The sequence below is a fragment of the Arachis hypogaea genome, chromosome 14 (genome assembly GCF_003086295.3).
Source record: "Arachis hypogaea cultivar Tifrunner chromosome 14, arahy.Tifrunner.gnm2.J5K5, whole genome shotgun sequence".
Lineage (NCBI taxonomy): Eukaryota > Viridiplantae > Streptophyta > Magnoliopsida > Fabales > Fabaceae > Arachis > Arachis hypogaea.
The window spans coordinates 463,935-480,792 of record NC_092049.1 but is presented as its reverse complement, the minus strand read 5'-3'; the positions used below and the strand labels follow the sequence as shown (position 1 = coordinate 480,792).

Here is a 16,858-nt window from a genome sequence, read left to right as displayed (position 1 = left end):
ATGATTTAAGTAAAAGATTGATCTAATTCTATATTATTTAGAAATGATTACAAAATTCATATTTTAAAATATAATTAAAAATTTAATTTTAATATATGGGAGTTTAAATAATCATCTAATTAAATTTATTTGTTTAGATGTTGTTTAAAAATTAATTGTTTTTATAATATGATAATAATATATAATTAAATATTTATATAAATTTTTTTTACGTTGTTAGTATGTAAAAATTAAATTTATAATTAAAATTAAAACTTTTTTATAATTATTTGATAATATTAAATATACTTTTTTTTTTTAATTTTGTTGGAAAGGGTATAAATGACTGCTTTATATTTCCGTTATTTTAGTTCGTTCGTGGCAAAATTACGCACGTGCCTATAGTTGGAGACGGTGTCACCGGCCTTTCTCTCTTTCTCTACGGGGAAATCTTCTCAGTCTTCGTCGGCGCGGTCTTACATGCTTTCGGGTTCCTTCTCCGGTTCAATATAGCGAATTTGAGCTTGTGTTCCGCTATTTGTACACGTTTTCGCCGGTTTAGGTTCGTCGTAACCCATCATCAATCTATTAGGGTTTTGTGTTGTTATTTCATTGATTTGATTCGCTACCTTCGGCTTCTCAGAATTATTGTGTTTGATTGAATCTGTATCTGGATAACTTGAATTTAGTCTTTCAATTTCCAATAACGTCTAGAGGGAGATCAGCTTAGCGTGATTTGATATACGTTTTCCTTTTTTTTCTTTTTATTACTGTCCCCCTTCTTTTGTTGATATAATTGGGCAAAGTTTAAAATGATCTCTTGCATTCGATGTTTGCTGGCTTCTCCTAGAAGGAATTGTATATTGCGATTACGGAGGTTACTTCCCAGTATTTGGTGTTATTGCTACTAATAAAATTGTTGACTTTTGATTTATCGTGGTTTTGGGGGGATTTGTAATAAACCGAATCTACTTTCTTTTCCTTTGCAGAATTCTCACAGTTATAAGGGCGTTTGTTTTGTTATCTTCATTATAAGCTTTGGTGCGGGAGAAGTGCTACCTGATGGTGGAAATCTTGTAACATTTTTGGGTTATGTGAAGAATAGAGAAGATGAAGCTACAGGCACATATTCCGGGTCAGATATCGGGTCAGGTACCTAATCAAGCAGGATCTCAGTTACCTGGACTGACCCAATTGAATGGGAATGTTCCTCCTCAGATGCCAATTATGGGTGGTGTCCCGCGTCCAACAATTAATATGGACCCTGAATTACTTAGAGCACGATCGTTTATTCAAGAGAAGATGTAAGTTCTTGTATTTGTTTATTTGCTTTCAAATTCAATAATCTTGTGACTTTACTACTTATGAGAAATCTTGTCAGTGGAGGTAACAAGTGGAGATGGATATTTACTTACAACCAACTAGTGATAAATAAATCCTGAAAATTAGTGTATGTAATATTGATTAGTTCACAAACAAGAGGAACCACAGTATTATTAAAAATCAAAAGGGGAAAGGAAAATAATTTTCTTTGACCTTGATGATCATGATGAAACTATTCTTTTTGCGTCCAAGTTATAATGCACTGTGGTTAACTTGTACATGATATGATATATTAATTTAAGCAGTTAAGGAATTCTATTCACGTTGCAGATGCACCTTTTGCAAATGTAGTTGTAACTCAATATTTTGCATCATCTATGAATCTATTATTTTTATTAATGTTTATTTTGTGCTGCCATTTGATCCATGATGCTGATACGATCTAGTGGGATAAGGTTTGTTGTATTTTTTGCTGCCATAACACTGATTCAATCTTTACTCCCAGATATGATATGTTATTGCAACGACAACAGCATCCAGTTACAGAAGTACAGAGAAGGAAAGTTAAGGATCTTGCAAAACGCTTGGAGGAGGGCATGTTAAAAGCTGCTCTCTCTAAGGTTGTTTTTTATGTTAAAATATTTTTTGTACCTCTACCTAATTTTATTTATTATTATAATGCCAATGTTTTCCATTGTGGAATCAGAAACATGTTAATTCTCAGGATCACTGTACTACTTTCTGGCTTTTTTTTTATCAACAGTTACTACTTTTGCATTGACATTGCTTTGTATTTCATTATTTAGGAGGACTACATGAACTTGGAAACTCTAGAGAGTCGTTTATCTAATTTCCTAAGAAGAGCACACATGAATAATCACAACCAACAGTATCAACAGCTTGTTACCTCTGCTCCAATTGGTACAATGATACCAACTCCTGGTATGTCCCAAGTTCCTAATTCTAGCATGCTGGTTCCCTCTTCTATGGATGCCTCAGTGATTTCTACCAGTGGCTGCAATAGCATAGGATCAACATCTTTCAATGGTGTAAGCATGTTACCATCTGGTGGTATGCTTGGAAGTTCTGTAAATCGATCTGATGGTAATATTGGGTGTTATGGTTATTTACCAACCCTGTTGCTTTACAATTTACATTATTTTACTGCATTATTGAGTCTATATTTATTGCAGGTTTGTCCAATGGTTATCAGCAGTCTTCATCCAGCTTTTCTGTTGGGTCAGGGGGGAATATGTCAGCAATGGGGGTGCAGAGAATTGCTAGCCAAATGATTCCCACTCCTGGTTTTGGTGTCAGCAGTAATAATTCACACATGAATATAGATTCTTCCACTACTGGCAGTTCCTTTTCTGGTGTAGAGTCTACAATGGTATCGCAGCCATCACTGCAGCTGACGAAGCAGCATGGGCAAAATAGTAATGTTTTGCAGAACATTGGCAGCCAAATGGGTAGTGGAATGAGATCTGCTTTACTGCAAAAATCATTTGGGAACTCAAATGGTGCTGTAAATAGTGGACTTGGCTTGATTGGAAACAATATGCAACTTGCAAATGAACCTGGAACTACTGATGGTTATGCGCCAACCTACATTAATTCCCCTAAACACTTACAGCAGCACTTCGATCAAAATCAGCAACCAGTTGTTCAGGGTAATGTTTCTTATTTCTTCACTATTGTTGTTTCTTTTTTACCTCTTCTGTTTTCCTCTCTCTCTCTCTCTCTGTTTTTCTTTTTCTTTTTGGGTGGGGGGGAGGAGCTAGCCTATGTCATTTACCTCACCCTGCACCAATGTATTTTAGGGTCTTTTGCACATTTTTTGTTAATCGGTTTTATGCATGTACTGTGCACTTTTTCTCCTTAGAAGTGACATATCTGAAAGAGTGATGATTTTATTATTAGGTGATGGATATGGATTGAATAATGTTGACACGTTCGCTTCTGGAAATTTTTATGCATCTGCAACAACCTCTGGGTCCATGATTAATGCTCAGAACACAAATTCAGTAAAATTGCCATCAATACCCAAAACTAGTTCATTGATAAGTGGTCACTCAAATTTGCATGGTATCCAGCAGGCTGCTCATATAAAGTCTCAAGCAATTAATCAACTGGAAAAGTTGAGTTTCCAGTCTTCATTGTCTTCACGAGATGGACTTCTGCATTCGCAACAGCAACATCAGCAAAGGCCCCAACAATATCAACAGCCAGACCAGTATGCACAGCAGCAATGCCAATTGAAGCTGCAAAATCAGCAACCTCAGCATATGGTGAACAACGATACTTGCAGTCAGTCTCAACTGTCTTCTCATCTAGAGAACCGAGTGAAGCCTGAGCCGGGGGTTGAACACCATAAGGAAGTACTCAGCTCTCATGTTCCTGAACAGTTTCATTTGGCTGAGATGCAGAGTCATTTCCACCAGAACTCAGCTGAAGATTGCTCTAGGAGTGATCAACATCTTACATATCCATCTGGTGTACATGACTTAGCCTCGTCAACACCTCAAAATTCACAACAAATGTTGCACATGCACCAATTGGTTGCAGAGCCTCAGAATAATCTTAACTGTCTTACGGTTGGGGTGCAATCCAAATCTTTAGTTCTAAATCAATGGCCTCAGTCACAAGACAGTAACCATATGCCTGCAAATATTTCACATGAGCAGCATGTCCACAGGGATTTCCACCAAAGAATATCAGTGCAGGGTGAAGCTCAGTGCAATAATTTATCATCAGATGGATCGATTATTGGTCAAGCAGTTGCCCCTAGAGCTTCAGTTGATCTGATAGACTCTGGAAGTGGGGTCAAAAAGGAACACAGGAATCAGCAGAGGTGGCTTTTATTTCTACTTCATGCCCGACGGTGTCCTGCCCCTGAAGGACAGTGCCCAGAACGCTTCTGTTCTAATGCACAGAAGTTATGTAAGCACATAGATGGTTGTAACAAGGTTCACTGTTCATACGCTCGGTGTCATCATACCAGGCTTTTGATTCGTCATTACATGACCTGCAAGGATCCTTGTTGCCCTGTTTGTGTTTTCGTAAGAAATTATCGACGTGCAGTGCAACTTAAGTCTCAGATTCGGTCAGAGCATGAATCAAGTTTGCCAATTACAGCAAACGGGTCCTGTAAAACATATAATACTGTGGCCCCGTTGGCTAGATTGATCTCAAAGCCTCCATTAGCTGCTGAAACTTCAGAAGATCTACATCCATCTCTAAAACGTATAAAGACTGAGCATTGCACCATGCAATCCATGAATCCTGAAAATGACAATTCTTCATCCATTTCTGCAAATTGTGAATCTCTTATTTCCAGGGATGCACAGTCCCTGGCCTATCCAAATGCTGAGAAATCTATCTCAATTAAGTCTGAGATTGCTGAAGTTAAGGCTGAAGCTTCAGCACATTTGGTGCATGAAAAGCTTAGTGAGATGAAAATGGATAGCAATCGTTCAGATAATAAAACGTCGGGTGGTGAACCTGCCCAATATAATGAACCTGCTAATTTATGTAGGTCAGAACATGTTAAAACTGAGAAAGAAAGTGCACAAGATAAGCAAGAAAATGTGATGCAGCCATCTGAAAATGCAGCTGGAACCAAGTCTGGCAAGCCAAAAATAAAGGGTGTCTCGTTAACTGAACTATTTACGCCTGAGCAAGTCAGGGAACATATCACTGGCCTAAGGCAATGGGTTGGTCAAGTAAGTTATTTATTTATTCTCATACCAACTTTTCACATGATGATGATGATAAATTATTCCATTGCTTTAGTTTATTTCGTTTCTATGTTTCTTCCTAAAGTTTGTGCATCTATTGTTTGAAGAACATGTAATTCATCTGGGCTTATCATTTCCTTGAAGAACATGGCTGGGTGATCAAAAGTTCAAACTTCAAAGTTATTTTTAAGTTGTGGAGTCTCTTAATTTTAAAAAATTATACGGAAATAAACAAAAGTGGGGAATCCATTGTTATTTTGTGGCATATATGACTTGGTTTTTCAATATCACAATGGAAATTTATTTATTTGTTTTGGGTATCCATTAGAGAAGAAAATGTATCTGAACTATACATTAAGCTAGAACTTCATTCTCACTAGAAAACTGGCAGTGTGATTCTCTGCACAATTTGCATGGATAGACAAAAATCCAATGCCTAGAGACAAAGGTTTTCTTTTAAAGGTAGTAGGCATTTCAATAAAGCAAAAGGCACTAAAGAACAGCCAGGTAAAATACCCTGCCACAAGAATATGCCTCCTTTCTCCTACAAAGGAAATTTTCTAATTTTTTAGGGCATTGGAAATATTTAAATTCACAAAACAAACAAAAAGGTATACTCTAAATGTATCAACTGGACAAAGCTTGTACTATGCTTATTTGGCTATTGGAAAACTTGGGTTCCTGATTGCAACTATAACATTTCTCAAATTTATCTGTTACCCACGTCTGACTGTGGTGCATCTATTGTTGGTCATCTATTTTCTTGTGACAGAGCAAATCAAAAGCAGAGAAGAACCAAGCAATGGAGCATTCGATGAGTGAGAATTCTTGTCAGTTGTGTGCTGTAGAGAAGCTTACTTTTGAACCCCCACCAATCTATTGTACAACCTGTGGTGTTCGTATTAAACGAAACAATATGTATTATACCACGGGGGCTGGTGATACACGGCATTATTTTTGTATTCCATGCTATAATGATGCTCGATCAGAGAACATTAACGTTGACGGGACTCCAATTCCTAAGTCAAGGTTGGAAAAGAAGAAGAATGATGAAGAAACTGAGGAATGGGTGCGTGGCATGTGTGTCTTTTTGTTGTTTGATTGGCATTCTATTTGTTAATTGACAGTATATATTTTTTGTGTGCAGTGGGTTCAATGTGATAAATGTGAAGCCTGGCAACATCAAATTTGTGCCTTATTTAATGGAAGAAGAAATGACGGTGGACAAGCTGAATACACTTGCCCTAACTGCTATATTCAAGAGGTAGAAAGAGGAGAGCGCAAGCCTTTACCCCAAAGTGCTGTTCTTGGAGCCAAAGATTTGCCACGAACCATTCTCAGTGACCACATAGAACAGCGATTATTTAAAAGACTAAAGCAAGAAAGGCAGGAAAGGGCAAGGGTTCATGGAAAATCTTATGAAGAGGTGATTCATTTACTGATTAGTAGAAGAAAAATGTGCTAGTCCTTTTTGTTAAAATATTTTTAAAATATATTTCTGTTGTTTATTTTTTAAATAAATAAAATAACCAAGCCTTGTTCAATTATTCGGAATCAGTTACATGAATTAAACCTTATCTTTTCTGTTCGATTGATACTGATGAAATTCCTTCTTAGCAAATCCTGATTATTTGTGGACTACTAAATTTATTTGGTGTGTGTTATGCTGGAGATTAATAAACATTTCGACTTGGATATTTGCAGGTTCCAGGAGCTGAATCGCTTGTTATAAGAGTTGTGTCATCTGTTGACAAGAAGTTAGAAGTGAAACAGCGATTTTTGGAGATTTTTCAGGAAGAAAATTATCCAACAGAATTCCCATATAAATCCAAGGTATGGGGAATTGCTTTCCTTGTTCCGTTGATCCGGTGCTAATTAAAATATGAATAACACTATTCGTAAACCAAACACTATTGACACCTGTATAAAAATACAATTGTTACTAATTAATTATATATTTAAATTATGTTTTAAGTAATAAAACAAAGAGAATGTGTGTTGGTGGTTAAGAAAATATTGGTGTTAAAATGGTGAGTATGCATAGCGGGATTGTTAAAATATTAACTTTAACACCCTTATCTTGCTATCCCAGGTAATTTTGCTGTTTCAAAAGATTGAAGGTGTGGAAGTCTGCCTATTTGGCATGTATGTCCAAGAATTTGGATCTGAATGTCAGTTGCCCAACCAGCGCCGGGTGTATCTTTCATATCTTGACTCTGTGAAGTATTTTAGGCCTGAGGTCAAGGCCGTAACTGGAGAGGCTCTTCGGACATTTGTTTACCATGAAATTCTGGTAAATTTTAGTCAAGTTCTTATTTTCTTCCTGTAAACAATATTTTATTATAATTGAGGAGTTTTCAATATAATTTTTTTTGTAGATTGGATACCTTGAATATTGCAAGAAACGTGGTTTTACAAGCTGCTATATATGGGCATGTCCACCATTGAAGGGTGAAGACTATATTTTATATTGCCATCCAGAAATTCAGAAAACACCAAAATCTGATAAGCTTAGGGAATGGTGAGCAAAATAGCTTCAGTATAAACAAAATGAAAGAGAAGTGGGCTAACTCTTTTGCTTATGCAATTTTACTGCTTTTATCCCTAACTTCAGTTTCTTTTGTGGATGTTTCTTCAGGTATCTGTCCATGCTGAGAAAAGCTATCAAGGAGAATATTGTAGTTGATCTCACCAACTTATATGATCATTTCTTCGTATCTACTGGTGAATCTAGGGCTAAGGTTACAGCTGCCAGACTCCCATATTTTGATGGTGACTACTGGCCTGGGGCTGCTGAGGATTTGATTTATCAGCTTCGCCAAGAGGAAGATGGAAGGAAACAAAATAAGAAAGGAACAACTAAAAAAACTATAACAAAAAGGGCCTTAAAAGCATCTGGTCAGTCAGATCTCTCTGGCAACGCCTCGAAAGATCTGCTTCTCATGCACAAAGTAATTCACTTATATATATATGACATTGTTTATTTATATATTTTTTGTCTTTGGGGTAAATAACGTCCCTTGCAAATAATTTAAATTATTTGGATATTTTATGTGATATAATTATATCTTCAAACGTTCAGGCATGTTCCTTGGTTGAGTGCTTTTAATATTTATCTAATCCATATGTGTAATAATGGTTTTCTTCCTACAATGCTTATCTTTCTCCAGCTTGGTGAAACCATTTGCCCAATGAAGGAGGATTTTATCATGGTTCATCTACAGCATGCATGCAGTCATTGTTGTATTCTAATGGTGTCTGGCAACCGTTGGGTTTGCAACCAGTGCAAGAATTTTCAGATTTGTGATAGGTAAGTATTGTTCACTTCTATCTCCGTTTGCTATATGATTCTGTTGACTGCAATTGATTAAACATACTATCTCAGTGTATGCATTACCATACAGTTGTAGAGTAAAAAGTAAAACCACAGAAAAGGATGCAAGAACAGAGAAAGGAAAATGAAATATTTTATTTCCTCTCTGCTGCACTCTTCGAATTCTGCCTAACTAATTTGAACTATTCCCTATCACTCTGTTCTCCCATTTGTAGAGTTCTCCTGCATAATCAGTTAGTTATTAACTATGAACTACATTTTGTAATCACTTCAATCAGTCACAACTTACAAGCAGTTAGCTGTTAACTTTCCAAACGCAACCTTTCTTTACCAACATTTAGCCAAAACTCCCTCCCTCTCTCCTTGCCTTCAGAGTGAAGTTCTGACTTCTGAGTGTCCTGTTAACAGTTTGAAGCACCTCTGGGGTCTGCTTGAAATATGATAGCTGAGTTTTCCATTACCTGGAACTTGCTTTGACAGTACAAGTTTTCCCTGGTGTGATTCCAGCCTTGATGTAGTATTCTCCTTTCTAGCCTTTTCCTTTTGCTTTCAACTCAATTGACTATGGACATTGAAGGTCACCCACAGCCACACCATTCATCCTATTTCACTTAGTCATCCACTTCAAATTCCACCATTAGAGTTGGTAATACTTTTAGTCTGGAAACAAGGAAACTTTGGAAGAAATATCACAGATATTTAAATATGAATGGGTTGACCACGTCTATTGATCTATGTAGCAAACCCCCACCTGGTGGGATAAACCTTTCTTGTTGCAGAGTTGGGAATACTTCCATTATTGTGGATAGCTGGAAAGTATTAGTATAGTTGATTTATTTATTTAAGTTGCCAGTTTTTTCTTATTCAGGTCTTGAGTTATAACTAGATGACAAGATTTTTTGCTTGCTGCCTTATGCCATGCTTAAACTCTCTTGTATTACAAACAGTTTTAATGCAGACTGGACAAGTGCTATGGAATATGGATATTGTTTCAATAACAGATTTGTGTTTCTCAACATTGTATCTGATTAATATCTTTTTGACGCCCCAGCCCCATTTTTGTTGTTTTTGTGCAGTTGTGTCAATAACATCTTATGTTGTTTGCCTGATCCTTATTACAAAATATTCAATACATTGATCTAATATAAATGGTTTCTTAGGTGCTATGAAGTGGAATTAAAACGTGAAGAGAGAGAAAGGCATCCTATTAATCAGAGGGAGAAACATACCCTTTATCCAGTAAGTAAAGAGTTCTACCTAATTAGAACATTTCCCTTGTTCTATCATGTGATAATTTTATTAGTACTTGCTTGTTACTCACCTTAATGTCTGCCTAATTAGTAATTACTACTAGGAGGTACTAAGTTGTCAGACATTATGGAGTTCCAATTTGAACTCAGTGATTGTGTTTTCAGCCACAACTTCCCCTTGAGCATTTTAATTGTACATTTTTCTGTATCTTCACAGAAAAAAGGGTGAAAAAATAGTACAGATTATCGTGTGGCACTAACTGATTGGAAGTGAATTTGGGTTTTATTTAAATATTTAAAAAAAAATAACTTGCATTGTCTTGCAGATTGAAATCAATGATGTTCCAGTTGATACAAAGGACAAAGATGATATTCTCGAGAGTGAATTCTTTGATACTAGACAAGCATTTCTCAGTCTCTGCCAGGGAAATCATTATCAATATGATACACTTAGGCGAGCCAAGCATTCATCAATGATGGTTCTATATCATCTTCATAATCCAACCGCTCCTGCATTTGTGACTACCTGTAATATATGCTATCTTGACATAGAAACTGGCCAAGGGTGGCGCTGTGAAGTTTGTCCCGAGTATGATGTATGTAATGCTTGTTATCAAAAGGATGGAGGCATTGATCATCCCCATAAGTTGACAAATCATCCATCAATGGCAGATCGTGATGCTCAGAACAAAGAAGCAAGGCAGGTTCGAGTATTGCAGGTATTGCACAATATTTAATTTTATATTTTGTTCCTCTGAATTGGACATGTATCGCTCTGTTAGTTCCCTAGTAAAAGTGGATACTTGGTTTCCTTATTCTAACAATTGAAATATTTAAAGGAAAAAATTATTCGAATTTTAGGAGTTTCATCAATCGTTAGATGGTAAAAAAAGAAAAAAAGAGGTTTTTTTTGTGGGGGGGATAATTATTGATGACAAGGTAATGATTGATTTCTATTGGAGTGTTCCATTGTTCCTCGTGATTGTTTTATGTATGGGATGGAAAAGTGTAAACTGCAACTTTTCAACATATCACAGTTCTTAGTTTTGATGTCAATTGCTTGCTTCTTTTCTTTTGTCCATAGTAACTACCTTTCTGTATATGCTTTTTGATTTAAATGAATTTGTGTTTGTATTTACAGCTACGGAAAATGCTTGATCTACTTGTGCATGCATCCCAATGTCGTTCCGCACATTGCCAATATCCAAATTGCCGCAAAGTAAAGGGGCTTTTCCGCCACGGGATGCACTGCAAAACACGAGCTTCTGGAGGTTGTGTTCTTTGTAAGAAAATGTGGTATTTGCTTCAACTCCATGCTCGTGCTTGCAAGGAATCGGAGTGCCACGTGCCGCGTTGCAGGTTTGTGGGTTGGGCATTATCTCCTTCTCTCAAATTTTTCATCCGTTAACTTTTTTCCTTGTATGTGTCAAATCAGGGATTTGAAAGAGCATTTAAGGAGATTGCAGCAACAGTCTGATTCACGGCGTAGGGCTGCTGTAATGGAGATGATGAGGCAGAGAGCTGCAGAAGTTGCCAACAACGCTGGATGAGCAATTTGTTATGTAGATACGAAGGATAATGCTAAGTCCAAATGGAGGTAGACATTAGGTACACCGTACACCTATGTTCTGACAGCGATGATTTCTTTTTGTGTTGGGAATAGATAGTGCATCTTCTATTGATTGTTTGTAGTATCCTTTATTTAAAGCTTAAAAGTAAATAGTTTAGTATCTTTTAGCATGTTTCGCATTTAATAAACAATTATGCTGTTTGCTGGATAGCATCTGCAGATCAGTTTCTTGTTATTGATTATTATTCCTCTATGATTTACCGCAATGGAAGGTTTCAGTGTATACAGTAGCCTGTCCAGATCTTATACAATATATAAGGAATTAAGGATCGGTTCGATTTGTAAAAATACTTGAGCTTTTGATGATATTATTTTGTAAAACATGACATCTTTCTTGTAAATATAACACTAGGAGAGATCAGAGTAATAATATCAAATAATCGAATAGTATATTTTGATTTTTTTTTTTTTTTTGGTTCGTTCAGCAATCATGATTCGTTAATTTCGTTTTAGTCTTTAGTTTTTTCATAATGATCATTTTGGATTTTTGTTCAGCTGAAATTTGACTTTTTCCTTTGGTCGGGAATTGGCCATATTAAATAAAATTACAAAACAGTAGAGACTAATGTAAGGTAAAATTAGGTACCAGTCCAAAAAAAGAGGTTTTTTTATTTAGGTAGGGTATAATTTGATAACGTGAAAAGGAAAATTGGACCTTGTTATATAAATAAAAATGCAAAAGAAGAGAGACTAATGTGAAGTAAACTTAAATTAGATAAGTATAGTTTAATTTCTTTAATTTGATAAAGAGAAATGTTGTTTTTTTTTTTTTTTAAATTAAGTCTTAAACAAAGTTTTTAAAAAGTTCTTTTTCTTCACCTATTTTTTGTTAAATTTTAAGCTAATTTATTTTAAATAAAATTTGTAAAAAGAAAAGAGATAGATACTAATGTAAGGTAAAAAACTTAAATTAGATATGTATAATTTCTTTAATTTGATAAAGAGAAATACTATATTTTTTAATTAAATCTTAAACAAAGTTTCTAAAAAGTTCTTTTTCTTCACCTATTTTTTGTTAAATTTTAAGCTAATTCATTTTTAAAAAAACTTGAAAAAAGAACACAAATTTTTAAAACTAACACAAATTTTGCAAAAACAACAAAAAGTACTGGTGTTTAAAAGTTGAAAAATGATTACTTAATTGGGGATTTGGTTGAAAAAAAAAACTATTCATTTAGAACTAATGATGTTTAAAATTAAAATTACGTCGTTTATATTAATTTTTGGCCATTTCAAGTTGCATTTTATTTTAGTTAGATTAAATAATATTTATACAAGTAATTAGATATGTAGCATTTATTTATTATTAATTTTTTTTTACCAAAGATATGAATTCTCGAACCCGCAACCTCTTAGATGAGTATGAGAAGTTTATGCCATTTGAGCTATTACTCATTAGCTATGTAGCATTTATTTTTTAATGTGTTAAATATCTGTTATTAATTCTTTTTAACACCAAAAAAGTATTAAAATACATTTTCTTCTAATATAAGATACTTATTATAAAAGGCGTGTGTGTATAAATACACGGGCTAACTATTTTCCTTGTATTTGATTCAATATAAATTTTTTTTATTAAAAAATATCACGTAAATACTAAAAATTAGTCATTAAATTAGTTATTATATATTAATTTTACGTTTACATATTTTTCAACTAAAGAATTAGCTATCAAAATAATCAAACTTATCATAGTAAAATAATTAAATCTATAATAAAAGAATAATTTAACTTATTTATAGAAGTATAATAAAAAAAATTTGAGATGCAAAATATGTATTTATATAAAAGATGATTCAGTGATTACTGATTTTTTATATGTATATAACATATTTTTTATTTGTTTATTAAAAATGCTCACCCTAGTATTCTATACATATAACATCAATCATGGTACTAATGCAAAATAAATCAGTTACAACTTATAGAAATATGTATTTGACATTTCAAATTTTTTTATATTATTGTAAATAAATTTAATTATTTGTCTATTAGATGTTTAATTATTCTACTATGAATCTATGATAAATTTAATTATTTTAATTATTGATTATTTAGTTAAAAAATGTGTGAACCAATAAATATATAAAATCTAAATTTTATAATAAAATGTTAAAATGTGGGATTAAATTACAACCGGTTGTCAATTAAAAAAAAGACAATGATAATAGTAGAACAAGCAAGAACATGACTAAGGTCGATAGCTCCTCGGCATTATTTCTGTGTGTCGCGGTATGATCACTCTAAGAAGATCCGATTAAAACCAAACGGAAGATCCCACATCTCCAGCATACCTTTCTGACTTTCTCTTATTTTGGAAACGAAAATGGTATAAATAAGATGACTTGATTTATTATTGTTATTATCACGCCTGCGTTTTGGGATATATAAACGAAACCGTTTTACCTGTCTCCTTTATTTGTTCGATTGCAGTCACGGAGTACTTGGTTCGATTCCTTGCTTATGATAGATTTGTTGTTTTGACAAGCAGCATATGTGTGTTTTCCTCCTTATTTTGCTGCTATTCTTCCCCTCTTTTTGGTTTTTGTTTGCTATTTGTGAATACAAATCAGTCTTTTTTTTTCTTGTTAATATAAATATGTACTAAGTTTCAACTACTGTTAAATTATAGATGGGGGATGAAGGCTTGTGCTACACGGTCGACGATGCTCTCTTGGCTTTGGGTTTTGGGAATTTCCAAATTCTTGTGCTTGCTTATGCTGGTATTGGCTGGGTTTCAGAAGCAATGGAAATGATGCTACTCTCTTTTGTAGGACCAGCAGTACAATCTGCATGGAATCTTTCCCCTCACCAAGAGAGTTTCATAACCAGTGCTGTTTTTGCTGGCATGCTAATAGGGGCATACTCATGGGGCATTGTTTCAGATAAACATGGAAGGAGGTAGCTGTTAGCTCTCTTTCTCCACTAGCTTACTACTTACTATTTTTGTTAATTTTTTTTTTCCCTGGCTTCATCAATGATTTCAGGAAAGGATTCCTTATTACTGCAACAGTTACTGCAGCTGCTGGTTTTTTGAGTGCATTTGCTCCTAACTACCTATTGTTGATTTCCCTTCGTTGTCTAGTGGGTATTGGCTTGGGAGGGGGCCCTGTATTATCATCATGGTTTCTAGAGTTTGTTCCAGCCCCCAATAGAGGTACCTGGATGGTTGTCTTTTCGGCATTTTGGACTCTTGGTACAATTTTTGAGGCTTCACTTGCCTGGGTAAAATTTGTTCATTTCCTTATAATTTCTCATTATTTTAGAACACTAATAAGTTGATGCCTTACCTTATATTAATGGTTTATTTCTGCTTATCTCCTTAAGATTTTAGAATGATGAAGCTGTATTCCGCACCCTCACAACCCCTTAGCACACATACCAAACAAAACAAGGAGACGAAATGTGTTGCCAATTATGAATGTGTCTTTCCTAGGTTTTGCTGTTGACCCTGAATCTAGATATCTCCTTTGCCCTGCCCATGGGTCTAGATACATATGTCATTTTTTCTATATTTATATCGAATAACTATTATGAGCTCAACCCTTTAGCAATTAAGCTAAAACCTATAATCCTAACTTAGTTTATTTGTTATGAGGACTCCAAAAATTTCCATTGTGCTTGAAGCCTATTTTAGACCTTATAATAATATCTCCTTCATAAGGAATGTATGCATCTTGATTCATAATGATTTTGCAAATGTCCTGTCAATTTTAGTTTGGGTATTATTTTGTAGTTTCAATTGGTGTTGCATGATGGTTGAAGATGACAATCATGGAGCTGATAGGTTCATCAATTGCAATGTTCCTTGCAGATTGTGATGCCGAAACTGGGTTGGAGATGGCTACTTGCACTATCTTCCCTACCCTCATCATTCCTTCTTTTGTTCTACAAGGTGACACCGGAGTCACCTAGATACCTATGCTTGAAAGGTAGAACAACTGATGCAGTTAATGTTTTGGAGAAAATAGCAAGATTAAATGGTAGGGAACTGCCTTCTGGGATCCTTGTTTCTGACAATCAAATTGAGCTGTATGACACTGGTAACCCTTCAGAAGGCACAAATTTACTCTCAGCAGGAAAAAATGATGGTGAACCTCCTGAAGGAGTGGTTTCCAATTTAGGTGGCGTCTCATCAGTCCTAATGCTTATGTCAGCAAAATTGGCAAGGTCAACCCTTCTATTATGGGCAGTGTTCTTTGGTAATGCTTTTTCGTATTATGGCCTTGTTTTGTTGACCTCTGAGTTGAACAGTGGGCACAGTAAATGTGTGCCGCATAATTTGGACAGAGGGAAGTCTCCGGATGTTAGCTACAAAGACGTTTTTATTGCCAGTTTTGCAGGTATGTTTTCTACGGGTTTCCAGAATTATCTCAATCTACCCATGAAGCAAAACGCACAACTAATACATCTCTTTGTGCATAGAGCTACCTGGGCTCCTGTTGTCAGCTGCTGCAGTAGATAAACTTGGTCGGAAGCTCTCAATGTCAACTATGTTCTTCCTGTGTTGCATTTTCCTTCTCCCATTAATGTTCCATCAGCCTGAAGGCCTAACAACAAGCCTTTTATTTGGTGCTCGCATATGCATCACAGTGACATTCACCGTTGTGTATATATATGCACCAGAGGTAACATACTTATTGCACAGTAATTTAAACGAGATTGTAGAAAAATAATACTCGAGAGAAATTGTGTACTACTAGTACTAGTACATGTCAACTCAATAAGGCTAGTAAAATAATGCTACGTGATGGAACTGCAGATATACCCAACTTCCGTTAGAACAACAGGAGTTGGAATGGCAAGCTCAGTGGGCAGAATTGGTGGAATGATATGCCCTTTGGTGGCAGTGGGTTTAGTGCATGGTTGTCATCAAGTTCTTGCTGTCCTCCTGTTTGAGATTGTAGCTCTTCTTTCTGGAGTTTGTGTTATGTTCTTTCCTGTTGAGACTATGGGCCAAGATCTGCGTGACAGTTTGTCAAGTCTAAATAATATCAACAGCACATAACAGTAAAACATGAAAATATATAGCTAAATTTGTTCCCTGCCCTAATATTCAAATTACTAGAGGGAGGGAGGTGATGAATATGCCAAGAGTTATCGATCTAAACAAGGGTGTATTTTGTGAAACAAGGGTCAATTGCTGTTCTGCTAATAGTCCACATGAGTAATTTGTATTAGTACCCTACATCGTTCAATGTAAATGGATTGTTATCAAGTCACCATTTATCATGAGAAAAAAAATTTCATATTTATTTTTAAAATTTTGTTTGATGTTGTTCAAGAGTACTTTTGTTCTTTTGAATTGACGAATTATTTGAACAAATTTTGTAGAGAAAGTCTTGAGCTCGTCCTTCTCATTGTGGGAAGTGTATTTGCAAAAATTTCGATGCTCAAATTAGCATGAATCATGAGAGGCATTATATAACATTTTTTAACTAAATATTTGACATAATGTATTTGATTTTATTCTCTTCTCTATACAAAAGGGGTAATAATATAGATATTAACTTTTACTAATTATAATATGCAGTTAAAATTATTTTTAACCACATACTAAATTAGAGATTTAGAGATCATATCTATATGCATGTATTTAAAATAA

At 34.9% G+C, this 16,858-nt stretch overlaps 2 protein-coding genes across 6 annotated transcripts; both read left to right on the top strand.

Annotated features, from left to right (window-relative positions):
* Window positions 1–332: 332 nt before the first annotated feature.
* On the top strand, window positions 333–11,574 carry LOC112740780 (histone acetyltransferase HAC1). Its single transcript, XM_025789385.2, has 17 exons — window positions 333–541; window positions 969–1,283; window positions 1,808–1,922; window positions 2,109–2,406; window positions 2,496–2,972; window positions 3,223–5,024; window positions 5,812–6,108; window positions 6,187–6,465; window positions 6,744–6,872; window positions 7,132–7,332; window positions 7,418–7,560; window positions 7,678–7,990; window positions 8,210–8,349; window positions 9,534–9,612; window positions 9,950–10,342; window positions 10,765–10,982; window positions 11,059–11,574. The coding sequence occupies exons 2-17, from the start codon at window positions 1,090–1,092 to the stop codon at window positions 11,171–11,173; spliced, it is 5,193 nt and encodes a 1,730-aa protein (XP_025645170.1). The 5' UTR covers window positions 333–541; window positions 969–1,089; the 3' UTR covers window positions 11,174–11,574.
* Window positions 11,575–13,387: 1,813 nt separating this feature from the next.
* On the top strand, window positions 13,388–16,517 carry LOC112740779 (organic cation/carnitine transporter 7). 5 transcript variants are annotated; one of them, XM_072213518.1, is made up of 8 exons: window positions 13,414–13,582; window positions 13,687–13,749; window positions 13,886–14,154; window positions 14,241–14,478; window positions 15,068–15,423; window positions 15,508–15,596; window positions 15,679–15,881; window positions 16,016–16,517. In XM_072213518.1, exons 3-8 carry the CDS (start codon window positions 13,886–13,888, stop codon window positions 16,259–16,261), a joined length of 1,401 nt encoding a protein of 466 aa, XP_072069619.1. In that variant the 5' UTR covers window positions 13,414–13,582; window positions 13,687–13,749; the 3' UTR covers window positions 16,262–16,517. The 5 variants fall into 5 exon arrangements, with proteins under 5 accessions (XP_025645168.1, XP_025645165.1, XP_072069619.1 ...); XM_025789383.2 differs by lacking the exon at window positions 13,687–13,749 and having other exon boundaries at window positions 13,388–13,582; XM_025789382.2 differs by having other exon boundaries at window positions 15,068–15,596.
* Window positions 16,518–16,858: the final 341 nt, after the last annotated feature.